Here is a 13507-nt window from a genome sequence, read left to right as displayed (position 1 = left end):
GTATACTTGGCACCCAATTCAGGAAATGGTACATTACCGTTGCCTGTAAAATCTGTGCATGCTGCCTCCAGGCTTGTATACCATTTCTTACCCCACAAAGCTACCACCATCCTGAATCTTGTATGTACTGTTCCCCTGCATTTCTTTATCAAGTTAATATATTTTTATTAATCTAAGCTGTTTGTTGCTCAGTTTTGAATTTTATATGAAAAGTCATATATTTTTTTCTTTGACTTGCTTTATCTAAATTATGTTCTTAAGATCCATCCGTCTTGTTACATTTTGTTTGATTCTAGTTTTGCTCAGCTTCATGTTTGTGTGTCATATTTTCTGTTGCATATGGCAGTAGTTCACTTAATTTCATTGCTCTGTGATATTCTTTTGGGTGACTGCTACAGCAGTCTGTTTATACATTTCATTGTTGAGGAACATGTGGGTTATGTCCAGTTTGGGGCTATTAAGAATAATTCAACTCTGAACATTTTTATACATGTGTTTTGGTGTAGGTGTGTATTTTTTCCAGCTGGTAGTGCTGTGTCAGAGGATATACTTAAGTTCAACTTTGACAAATACTGCCAGTTGCCCATGGTGGCTTTTTCAATTTATACTCTTATCAGTATAATAACTTTTGGGATTCACAGTGTTTCTTGAATTTATGGCTTGATGACTTTGACTAGTTCTGGAACATTTAGAACATAATGTCTTTAGCTATTGCCTCTGTACCCTTCTCTCTCATTTGGGACTCCAAGTGCACCTATGTTTATTCTCTTTCCCATGACTCATAAACCTCTTCCATTCTGTTCTGCGTTTTCCATCTCAATACTTAGCTCTAAATGTTTTCTTCTGACCTGTCTCCTAGTTCTGCAGTTCTCTCTTACATTGTGTCTTAACCTGCTATTAAAATTCATTTACTAAGTTCTTATTTTATTTATTGTGTTTATTCAGTTCCAGAATTTCCATTTGGTTATTTTGTATTTTCCATTTCCATTTCTCTGCCAGGATTCTCTATCTTATCATTTAATTTCTTTCTTTAACATGTTAATCATAGTTATTTTTAAATTCATATCTGATATTCTTTTATCTGGAACTATTGTGATCTGTGTCTTTGACCTTTTTTTTCCCCCTTTTGGTTTGGGGAATTTTGTCTTTTCTGTATACTTGGTTATTTTTCATTTAGTTCTGCACAATATATATGAAAGACTATAGTAATTACATTAGCCAGAGTCTTACTTTATCTTTCTTTGTTTTTGGTAGGCAATTAGGCTAAGGGCAGATCACCTTAATGCAACCCAAACTGAACTTTTTCAAAGCAAAGCTTCAGTTGTTGTAGGATCAGTATGTTTTTGGGTTCTCCTAACTCCTAAGACTACGCCCTTTGAGGTTACAGCTGAAAGCCTGGCCTGTTTTCCACAGCCTCCTCCTAGTCTTAGGAGACTTCTGACAGCTCTGACAGCTTCTCAGACTCTCAGGAGCAGCTTTCAAATTAGCCAGTATCTCAAGGGAGAAAATATCAGTCTTACCTCCTTGGATTTTCTATTTCTTCATGATTTTGGCATGCAAGCCCTTGTCTCAGTAGGGTTAGGGTTAGGGTCTGGGTCTGGGTCTGGGTGTTAGGAGCTCTTCATTGCTTTCAAATAGATGCTCTTAGTATTGTGTTCAGTTTTCCCAGTTGTTCTTAGCAGGAGGGCTAGTTTAAAACAGTCCAGTCTGCTGCTGCATTAAGCTTGGCTTATTCTTTCAAAAACTGAGCTTATACTAAGTAAAGTAAGCCAGTCACAAGAAGACACATACCATGCGATTCCATTTATATGGGATAGCTAAAGTAATTCGCTTCATAGAAACAAAGTAAAATGGTGGTTACTGGGGGCTTTAAATCCATAGTTTACAGTATGGTTTACTCTTGGTTGTTAATGTTCTTTATTGCAAGATATAGATACATATTATTTTTAACTGAGCTTATCAGGTAGCTTTCATTTTAGCCACATCGATTTCTTCAGTTAGTAGCTCCATTTAGAAAACAGGTTGTGTACTACAAACAGAAATTCAGTGAAGTAGCATTATATGCATGTAATACAGATTTAACTGTCTGTTTAGGCAAAACAAGAAAAAACAGAAAAGAGAAGGAAAATACTGTTTAAATAATGGGGAAGCAAAATACCAGTTTAAGTGGTGGAGCTAGTTCTTCTCAATTAGCTTATACCCCATAATGAGCATTAGAAGAGAACACTTAATTTGCTTTTCCTTCACCTGACTATGTTGAATTTACTGGAAATAATTCCTTCTTGAGGAATTTCCAGGGGTAATTTTGGTTATTTACGGTTTTTTGCCTTCCCTGCTGACCTTAGAACCCAATCTCTGTTTAAGCTTTAGCCCCAGTATAAAGTGAATGATATCCCTTTATTATTGGCATTATTCAAACTGCTAAATCTGGATTTTATTTCTTACACAGTTTCTGGCTGTCATGGGTGATAGTACCTCTTAAAGTCTTCGACCTTTGTGACCTATCTATCTATTGTGTGTGCTTTTTGAACATGGGTACTAGCATCGCTTTCCTCCAGTACAACACAATCCAAGATGCACACTCATTTTCAAAGTTAACATCTTGTCTTATCAACCAAATATTCAGAAATCCAGAGTTAGCAGTAAGTCTCCCTCATTATAAGTACATCTCGCTTTTCTTTTACTTTGATAATGCATGTTAGGACAGTATTGCCAGTGGTTTTGTCTGGTCAGATGATCTGTACTGTATTTCTATAATCATATCATATACATCTGCTTGTACCCCTGACCCTTCTAAAGTTAATGACAACAGTAAATTAAAAATAGCAAGCAGCAGCTTAAAGGGTGGAGGAAGGGAGACATTATCTTCCTGTAAAAGAAAATCAAATCTTTAAAAAATTAAAAACAGTCGAAATGATCTTAATATCTTAATCTATGCTGTTTGATGATTTGAACAAAACATCCCAAAAGTTTGAAAAACTACAGAATTCAGTATATTTAATGCAGTTATTACCTGTAGCTTGTATAACTTTATATGCAGGTAGCTTATATATATATATATATCATCAAGGTCCATTGCAATTTGAAAGGGATATATAGCAAATGTATATTCTTATAAAGGATACAGGGAGTGGTTGACTATTTCATAAGAGTAAAAATAATGCTGCCAAATAATAAAACTTATCATTTGACACTTAAAAGAAGAGAGAACTACACTAAGGTCAATGTGTGATGCTTGGTAATGTACTGATTTCTAGAACCCCAGAGTTACATACCTGACTCTCCTGCTAAAAGAGAAGTGTAAGATAGTGTCTGTGAAACAGCATCAGCCTGTTTTAAGCTAGTCATGTCAGAAATTAGTTTCACTATGCATCTATTTATTGTTAGGTTAGCATATTTTTAGTATGCCTTTTGTTGTGTGCACTGTGCTGGGTTTTCCACTAGGGTAGTTGTTAAATAATTAAAGGTTGTCTTAATTCTCTGCCCCCATTGGCTTGACTTACCATTCTTTGTTCCCTGTAGCTAGCTAATGGTACTCTTTGCTATCCAAGACTTTTCGCTGACACCTTTCCATCCTCATTGAAACTTATTCTTCCATGGTGATCTCTCTATGCATTCTAAAATATCTACTCAAATTGGTTTTAAAACTAGTCTGGCTAGCAGTGGAGGGAGGCAGCCATGAGGCAACACGCTTTTTTTTTTTTTTAAGGTATGATTGATATACACTCTTATGAAAGTTTCACATGAAAAAACAATGTGGTTACTACATTTACCCATATTATCAAGTCCCCACCCACACCCCAATGCAGTCACTCTCCATCAGTGCAGCAGAGGCAACATGCTTTTTTAACAGGGACTCTCAAGCAGCATGTTTCTCCTGCCCTTACCTTTCTTTCCTCCCAGCTTTTAAAAATTCTATTAGTGATTGCAGAGATGAGAATTTCAGGTTAGGAAGGAAGGTGATAACGAGATTTTGGAGGAATGATGATGTCCTTGAAGATCCCCCATATGATATCTTACTGATGATCTAGCCAACCCACAGATTATGGGGTCTTTGTGAGTATAGGAAGTAGGGAATTTGCTGGTTGAGGGAACATACATTTTCAGAATGCATGCTAATAACAGTGTTTTTCTCTCTAATATTACATCATTCCCCTTATAATGTAGGTGTTCATCCATCGATGTTAGAACTACTGCTCTTCTGCATAAACGGTGACAAATACTTGGTATAACACCATCTTGCTATTCTGTTTACTTTGTCTTAAATATTACCTTTCTGTTTTCCAGGCTGCCAGTACACCACTGAATCCTTTAAGTTTTCAGTGTGAATTTGTAAAACTCAGGATTGACCTTCTACAAGCCTTTTCTCAACTTATCTGTACTTGTAATAGTCTGAAGACAAGCCCCCCACCTGCCATTGCCACAACAATTGCCATGACCTTAGGGAATGACCTTCAGAGGTGTGGTCGCATCTCCAATCAGGTATGTCTTAACTTTATTTTCAGTGTAGTTTTTATTTACACTGTAGAGGTTTTTTTTTTTATCATGAATATACAATTACATGAACAACATTGTCGTTACTAGATTCCCTCCATTATCAAGTCCCCACCACATGCCCCATTACAGTCACTGTCCATCAGCATAGTAAGATGCTATAGAGTCCCTACTTGTCCTCTCTGCTATACTGCCTTCCCCGAGCCCCCTGCTACATTATGTGTGCTAATCGTAATGCCCCTTATTCCCCTTCTCCCTCCCTTCCCACCCCCACCCCCACCCCCACCCCAGTCCCTTTCTTCTTTGGCAACTGTTAATCCATTCTTGGATTCTGTGACACTGTAGAGGTTTTTGAGGTTAGTTGTGAGATGAAAAATTCTGAAATGTAAAAATCAGTGGTTTGACTCATAGACATTAAATATCAAAAGCTTATTTATTAACTCAACTGTCTTGCCAAAAATAGGCAGATGTGTTATTAGAATGACAAAATGATGGGTGATGTCTCACTAGATGCTGCATATTTATTTAAAGAGAAAGGGCATTTTAAAGAAATTTTGGGATGTTTATGAATGTTAATTTTTTTAGTGGAACTTGAAGAAGCTAAAAATGCAGTGTTTTTTCTATATATATTATATATTATAATTTTGTGAACATTTATAGTTTTATTTGCCATCTTTGTTAATTTTATTTACAGTTTAGGAGTGAATGGAATGGAAATGAAAGGAGTTGAAATGTTTTTTGGATTCTTTTACTGTTTGAGGATGGGTTTTTCATATTCTGGTTTTTGTGGTGTTTATACAAGTAATGATGGCATGCTTGTTCATCATAACTGACATTTTTCCTTCTTCATAGATGAAACAGTCCATGGAAGAATTCCGAAGCCTTGCTTCCCGATACGGTGATCTTTATCAGGCATCTTTTGATGCTGATTCGGCAACTTTAAGGAACGTAGAACTGTATCCTAAGCTTGTCTCACTATTTCTTATTCTTTGGAAACATTCCTCTAAATGTAGAGTAAATACTTCAGATATGCTCAACTGAAAAATATATATTAGCTAAGCCTACAAATTTATCATAATTAATAATTTCTCCTTTGAAATCTAGTATGAGCAGTATAATTTTACTTTATAACTTCACCAGGCTTTAAAAAAAAGTGTGGTGGCTCAGTGGTCGTGTTTCTCTACATCTAAGGAGAACACGCAAAACCCAAGTCCTCCTATGTTGCATACTCTGATCACCTGAGCTACAGTAGACAGCACAAAACATTTTCCCCCCAGAGAAAAATGTCCATTTTGCCTTACCTTTTCTTCATGGCTAGCAACCCTAGTTCCCCTCACCTTTATTAATGATCATTCAGTAGTTTTAGTCATCACTTTTGTTCCCTATGCCCTCTTTAATTTCTCCATATTTTCTTATTAGCAGCCTCAAATCCTTCTTGAAAGGAGGGAAGAGATCAGTTGTTTTTAAGTTGTAGAACCTATAAATCAGTAGTTCTTGGCACTTTGGTCTCCTGATTGAAAACTTAATGAATACTATGGACCCTCTCCTCTACAAAATGCATATATGCACACACCCCAAAAATTTGCATACAGTTTCAGGAGAGTTGATAGAACCCTTACACGCCCACTTCGGGAACCTCTGGAGTAACCACTCTAAAGACCGTTGTTGCCATTGTTTTTAACTTTTATCAGTGAAGCCACTATATCTAAGATGGATAAAAACAGTTTCTGTGATTGAATCATAGATCTTACTGCTCGTTTCCCCCTTCCCACATTAGACAACCTCTGAAGTACCCTTCTGTGAACAGAATTTAAGAATCACACTGTTCCTTTAAAGAACAATAGAGCCCCAGAGCATTTCATTCAGTAACATTATGGTTACCTTCATTAAAAATATAATCCTTTTCTTGACTTATTTAATATTCAGATAACATAAAGTTTAATGTGGATTTCTCTATTTTCACATGTGACCTTAACATTAGCCCAGACAGCAGCAGAGCTGTTTACTGGTATCTCATGCAATAGAAGCCCTGATTTTGGATCCAGAGTCAGCAAGGTATTTCTAATAATACCTTACAGAACACTTTCTAAAATGTTATCTCACCTCATCATCACAATTGCTGTGCAAGAGGTATTGTAAAAGCAATAAAGAGGATGAACTTCCCCCGCACTTGCCTAAGGTCACATAGCTAGTGACAAAACCTGGCTCTTCTGACTTTTACTTACTTCCTATCTCCTGTTTTCAAGGACATGGACTTGGACAAAATAACTGAAAGAAATTCTTTGAATTTGAACATATCCTTCTTGTGTGTTCTAACTAAACTTTGGTATGAAAAATTGAGTTAATAATATAATTAAGCTTGAGCTTGAAATTTTTATTGTCTTCCCAAACAAAAAGATATTCCTGTTTTTGCTTTATTAAAATTCTCTTCTGCTCTCCCATTAACTAATTAATTATTCAAAATATTTTCTTAAAGAAATATTTTCTCCCATTATAGTAGTCTGTTCAGCTGTCTGTAATTTCTGGTTCTAGTAAGGCCTGTGACCCTAGGGTAAGCTTCCTCAGAGACAGTATAATCAACAAAGCAGTTGATCTGTCTCTCCCCTAAAGCATTAACTTCCCATTTCTTTTCATGGGCAATACCAGGATCCTTGCCTTTTTTTTTAAAGTGCTACCTACTTCAGATTTGGCAACTTCAATATCTATTTTCCTGCTTATCTGATCCATTTTAATATTTTCATAACATAGTAATTTTTACTTTTTTTCCTTTTATCTTACTCTCATCCATGCTCATCTTCTGCTCAGACTTGCTGTGCTTTCTAAAAAATAAGCCCCTCCATTTTAAGCTCCAAAACATTCTTAGATCTCCATGTTTTTCAGTTTTTGTCAATTAATTGATAATTCCAGGTTCACAACATTTCTGGCTGTGCTGTACTCAATTTCCTTCTTAGCACACACCTATCATTGTACTGTTGATGGACATAATAGACTTAAGTGTTTTTCTTCATTGACTTGTTACCAGTGAGATGGGTGCACTGTCAGCAGGGATAAGGTGAAGAGAGTTATCTAACCAGCTTGCATGCGCTACTTTCTCAGTCTCTCCTCTTCTTACCATCTTTTTTTCATTGCTCTTCATCCCCTTTTATCCCTCAAACTCATTCCCATAATCTTTCACTTCATAGCAGTAAAAATTAGAGAAGAGAGCTTGTACCATAAAGGAGAGTTCTTTGTGTTTCATTCTCAGTGGTATACAATTGCAAGGAGTAGATTCCTTCTAAAACTTAGGTTTTTGATATAATATATCCTGTGCCTTCCAAGTAAAGAAGGACTTGCTAAAAAGAACCTTAAGTGAATGAGGCATAACACTGATATTTCTCTGTAATTTTTATAAAATCCATCTTATCTTTTTCATAGCCTAGATGTCTTTTTAGGAGAAGAAACCTCGTCTTACTCAACTTTGTATCTCTAGTAGCTAACATAATGCCTGAGCCAATATTAGAAAATGTGCAGTAGGAGAGGGTAGATGTTTATAATTATGAATGTTATTGTCTACCTCATGCCAACTTGTTAGTATCATCAAGAAAAAACATCGGAGGTGCTTGTTCATTACATTTTTCTACTCTAGCTTTTTATTCATCCTCATGATTCCTTTATACTTAAACTCTATGCCTACTGCCTAAAAAATAAAGGACTGGCTCTGGCTGTGACAGAGTAACAAGTACTGGCCTTTCCCTTTTATTCGAACAACTAAAATCTTAATAAAACACATAAGTTAACTATTTTCAGACATTGGACAATAGGCAACTCAAGAATGTAATCTCTCAGAGAGGGGATACAAATAAGGTAAGCCCTACAATAGTCCTTCCTTTCCTCTGCTTGGAGACACTTGTAGACATTCTCAGGGAGGAGTAACCAGAGTAGAGCCTGGTGGTCTTTGAAAAGATAGAGATCAAGGTTTGGAGAAGCAGAAGAAGCTATCATTTGTCAAGTAGAGTACTGGAGAGGAGGAAGGAGAGAAAGAGCTCCAGAATGCATAGACTGAATTTTTGCTGAATGCCAAGCTGCACATTCATGAGGTGAAACCCCACAAGGCCAGGCAAGAAACAACCATGAAGGAAAGAATAATTACCTGGAAACTATAAGCTGAACAGTTCCCAGAGCTCACATAGGTCTAGGAAATGTTTGAGTTCCCACCAACCAAATTGGAGATACCTCATTGAACACCTAGGGCATTCAGAAGAAATACTAGAAGGGTCACACCGTCTTTGTACTAGGGCTGAATTAGCCCTAAGATAAAGACTATTCTAGACCTCTCCTAACAAAGCTTAAGTAAGCCTTGAAAGAATCAGGATCATGCACAAGTACCACAAGTAAAACAAAATCTAACATTCTTTAAAGACAACAAAATCCCAACAACTCAACGGCATTAAGATTCACAATTGTAACATCCAATCAAAAATTACTAGACATGAAAAGAAACAGGAAAATGTGACAAATAAGCAGGTGAAAATCCAATCAATTAGAAAAAAAGACTTATAAATGACAGCTAGTGTAATTTATAGACTTGGACTTTAAAACAGCTATTATTAATACTTTCAAAGATTTAAAGATAAAATGAGAGAAATTAAAAAGTGTAAAAAGAGCCAAAAGGAATTTCCAGAGCTGAAAAATACAGTATCTTGATTTGCCTTTATTTTTGAAGAATAGCTTTGATGGATATAGAATTCAAGATTGTTTAGACTGGGTTTAACAGTAAAATACTGCAGAAGAAAAGATCAGTGAACTTGAAGACATATCAGTAGAAACTACCCAAATTAGACAGTGAAAGAAAAAGAATGAAAAACTGAATAGTCTACATTGGCCTTTGTGACAATGCCATTTGTACTAACATACATGTGACTGGAAATTCTAGAAGGAGGAGAATGAGGGGCAAGAAAATATTTAAATGACCGAAAATTTGTCATGTTTAACTAAAAACATAAACCCACACGTCCAAGAAGCTTAATGAACCCCAAGTATGATAAACATAAAACCACAACAAGGCATATTACTATAATCAAATTGCTGAAAACCTAGAGAAAAGTTTAAAGAAGTCAGAGAAAGAAGATAAATGACATAGAAGGTAAGAAAGATCAGAATTCCACTGCTTTCTCATCAGAAGTAATGCAAGCCAGAAGACAATAGCAACATATTTAAAGTTCTGGAGAAAAAAGCAAACCTAGTATTCTATATTCAGTAAAAATACCCTTCAATAATTAAAACTAAATAAAGATTTAGTTCTATTAAAACTTCAGACAAAATCTGAGAAAAATTTTCACCAGCAGACCTGCACTACAAGAAATATTGAAGTTCTTCAGACTGAAGAAAAATTACTTCAGATATAAATTCAGGACTATAAAATAGAGTGAAGAGCACTAGAAATGGTAAATATAAAAGGCACTCTTTTTAATTTTTAAAAAAGATACTGATCATTTAGAACAATAATAACTGTTTGGCATATTGTATGAAATGTCTAGAATAGGCAGAAACAGAGATTAGTTGTTGCCAGGGACTCAGGGTGGGGGTGGGAGTGGGGGTGGGAAATGGGGAATGACTGCTAACAGGTACAAGGTTTCTTCTCGGGATGACGAAAATGTTCTCAAATTGGATAGTGGTGATTAATGTACAACTTCGTGAGTGTACTAAAAATAAGTTAATTGTATGCTTTTAAAGGGTGAACTTTATGGTATGTCAATTATATCTCAATAAAGCTGTTATTCTTAAAAACAGAAAAAAATAATAATAATAACTGTGTTTGGGAGTTTATAATGTGTAGAAGTAAAATGTCCAAAATAACACAAGGGTAGAGGGTGGAATTAATACAGAAGTAAGATTCTTACTTACATAGTATATGAAGTGGTCTATTATTTGAAGATGACTTGTGATAAACTAAGGGTGAATAAGTTCCAGAACAACCACTAAAAAATAAGCCAATAGAGGAGATAAAATAGAATACTAAAAAAAATACTCATTTAATACAAAAAAAGGCAGGGAAGAGGGGAAAAAAGAACAATGAACAGATGGAAAAAGTAGAAAATAAATCACAAAATGATAGACTTAAAGCAAGTCATACTAGTTATTACAATAAGTATAGATGGTCTTACTATAAATAACATCAGAGATTATCAGGCTGAAGAAAAAAAGCTTTTTACTTACCAACTTTATGTGGTTAGCATAAATAATAAAGATGGGTAAATTAAAAATAGATATATTTAAATTTTAAAAATTATGTATACTTAAAAAGTATGTATACTTAAATATCAAGACATGGCTAAATCAAAAGTTAAAAAAAAGGTATATCATGCACACCCTGAAAACTTCAGTGACTTTTAATATCATATAAAGTGGGCTTTGGACAAGGACTTGATAAGGAGGTATATTTCATCATGACAGAGGGATCAATTCAGCAAAAGACATAATCTAAACATTTAACACACTTAGTAACAGATCTTCCAAATATATGAAACAAAAACTGACAGAACTAAAAGGAGAAGTAAACAAATCCACTGTTACAGTTGGAGTTTTGAACACTTTTCCTCTGAGAAATTGATAGAACTTGTCAGAAAATTTCTTAGGATGTAAAAGACTTGAAAAGCACTGTCAACCAGCTTGGCCTAGTTGACACGTGTATACCACCACCATCAGCACACATGTTCTTTTCCGGTGCCTGTGGAATATTTACCAAGATACCTGCTGGGCTAGAAAACAAGTCTCAAAAAATGAAAAGCATTGAATCTGACTGACAGAATTAAATTTGAAAAGAATAACAAGATTTTAGAAAATTCCCAAATATTTAGAAATTATTAAGACTTCTGAATAATCCAGTTGGCCAAGAAATCACAAGGTAAATTAGAATATATGTTAAACAGAATGAAAATGAGACCACCACTCTCCAAAACTTAAAGCAGAGCTTAAAATTTTATAGCTTAAATTGCCTTTATATATTTATATATAAAAGTTTAAAATTGATAGTCTAAGTTTCTACCTTATGAAACTAGAAAAAGCAAATTAAACTAAATTGAAAGATAATAGAGTGCTCAATCAGAAAGTTAGAAATTAACAAAAACAAAAGTTTTCTTTGAGATCAATAAAATTAATAAAACTAACTAGTCTGAGCAAGAAAAGCAAATTACCAGTTATCAGATATCAAATAAGAGTATCAATACAAATTCTGTAGATATTAAAAGCAAAAAGGAACAATAACTGTCTGCCAATAAATGTGATAACTTAGGTGAATAAGAAAAATTCCAAATATTCTTCAGGAATGTAAGATGTAAAAATCTTTAACAAAACATGTATAAATTGAATCCAACAATATACAGAAGGATAATGCATCAAGACCAAGTATGTTCTATCTCAGGAATGCTACGTTGCTTTAACATTAGAAAACCAATCAGGGTGATTCATACTTCAGAATAAAGGAGAAAAACTAGAGGACGTACTAAAGATTTCAAGGCTTACTATGAAGATACAGTAATTAAGACAATGTGATACTGGCTTGAGTGGAGAATGACGAGTCCAAAATAGACACTCATCTAGTCACTTAATTTTTGACAAAGGTATCAAGATAATTCAGTGGGGAAAGGACAGTCTTTTCAATGATTTTGCTGGAACAACTTGCTTGGTGGTTGGGGGAAGTGAGGGCTTGGAGAATCTTGCTTTACCTTAAACCGTACACAAAGATTAATTCCAAATGTATCATAGACCAAAATGTGAAAGATAAAACTCCACAAACTTTTTAGAAGACTTACGTTGGAGAAAGTCTTCATGACCTTGGGGTCAGCAAAGGTTTCTTAGGACATAAACAGCAGTTACCATGAGAGAAAAATTTGCTAAATTAGATTTACATTTTAAACTTCTGCTCTTGAAAAGGCCATTAAGAAACTGAAAAGACAGGTCACAGACAGAGAAAATATTATCTAACATACTCTATCAAAGGACTGGTATTCGGAATATCAAGAATACTATACAACTCAACCCAGTTTTCCAAACTTACCCAGCATAGTGAAATTACCTGTATTGCATTTTCAAATAGCCCCCTTGAAGTTTAGTTAGAATGAAAGAGTTTTGCTTTCTTTCCTCACTTGGAAATAATATCAGAAATACTTTTGGGTTTGAGGTAGTAGAGGGAAAAAAGGAAATCGAGGTAAAGTTTTTCCCAGCATGCTCTGTGTATTAGCGCTTCCCTGAACACTCCTGTGAATTTCATGTCCATGCTTTAGATTCGTGCCATTTCCACAGCCATGAATGCCCTCCATACTTTGCATCTCTTCCAGTCTTACCCTTCTTACTCACCTAGTGATTTGTTCAAGAGTGATCTCTTCTGTGACATTCCTCAGCTCCCTCCATATTCTGACATGCTATTTACATGTCTTTACTGGTCATTTGGCACTTGTCTGCTGGCTTTATTGATAAATACCTTTTCAAATGTCTTATTTCTCTTTCACCTCATGGCAGGGACAAAGTTTAAACATTTTTATACTACCTAACAACCAGAGTGATTAAGTCTTAAGTAATTTGAGGTCAGGTCTGGGTTTGAATTCCAAGCTTGTCATTTACTGCTTGTGTGACTGAAGGCAAATGACCACCTCACCAGGTCTCTCTCTCCTCTCTGTTAAATGGAAGTAACGGTGCCTGCTTCATTATTTTAGAAGTTAAAGGAGAGCATGTGGAGAGTCCCTGACCCATTTAGACATTACAGTGGTTACTATTTTGGTTGCTTAATTGATACTGATTTTGACTTCAGCTTTCAGGAGTATGGATCTACTGGGGCGGTGCATGCTGACAGTGAATATGAGAGAAGAATGATGTCTGTATACAACCACGTGTTGGAGGAGGTGGAATCACTCAATCGGAAATATACCCCTGTTTCTTATATGGCAAGTGGCATTTGTTTCGTTGGGTTTTTATTATGTGCAAGTGGGTTTTTACCTAACTCTGGCACCTAGACTGCGTGACTTCAACAAATTCACCT

The 13507-nt window shown here is 35.3% G+C and overlaps 1 protein-coding gene across 2 annotated transcripts in view; it reads left to right on the top strand.

Moving 5' to 3' along the window:
- The window catches only part of INTS7 (integrator complex subunit 7), a 96601-nt gene that overhangs the window by 70643 nt on the left and 12451 nt on the right, over window positions 1-13507 (top strand). For both annotated transcript variants that reach the window (XR_008999395.1, XM_057507995.1), the window contains exons 14-17: window positions 4288-4482; window positions 5347-5450; window positions 6481-6549; window positions 13280-13412. Coding sequence is in view for 1 of the 2 variants with exons in the window: in XM_057507995.1 (XP_057363978.1) it covers window positions 4288-4482; window positions 5347-5450; window positions 6481-6549; window positions 13280-13412 (501 nt within the window). In the remaining variant the exon portion in view is untranslated. The remainder of the gene's footprint in view (window positions 1-4287; window positions 4483-5346; window positions 5451-6480; window positions 6550-13279; window positions 13413-13507) is intronic.

This window comes from Manis pentadactyla, chromosome 9 (genome assembly GCF_030020395.1).
Source record: "Manis pentadactyla isolate mManPen7 chromosome 9, mManPen7.hap1, whole genome shotgun sequence".
Classification (NCBI taxonomy): Eukaryota; Metazoa; Chordata; class Mammalia; order Pholidota; family Manidae; genus Manis; species Manis pentadactyla.
Note: the sequence above shows the minus strand (reverse complement) of the source record. Positions and strands in the feature narration are given on the sequence as shown.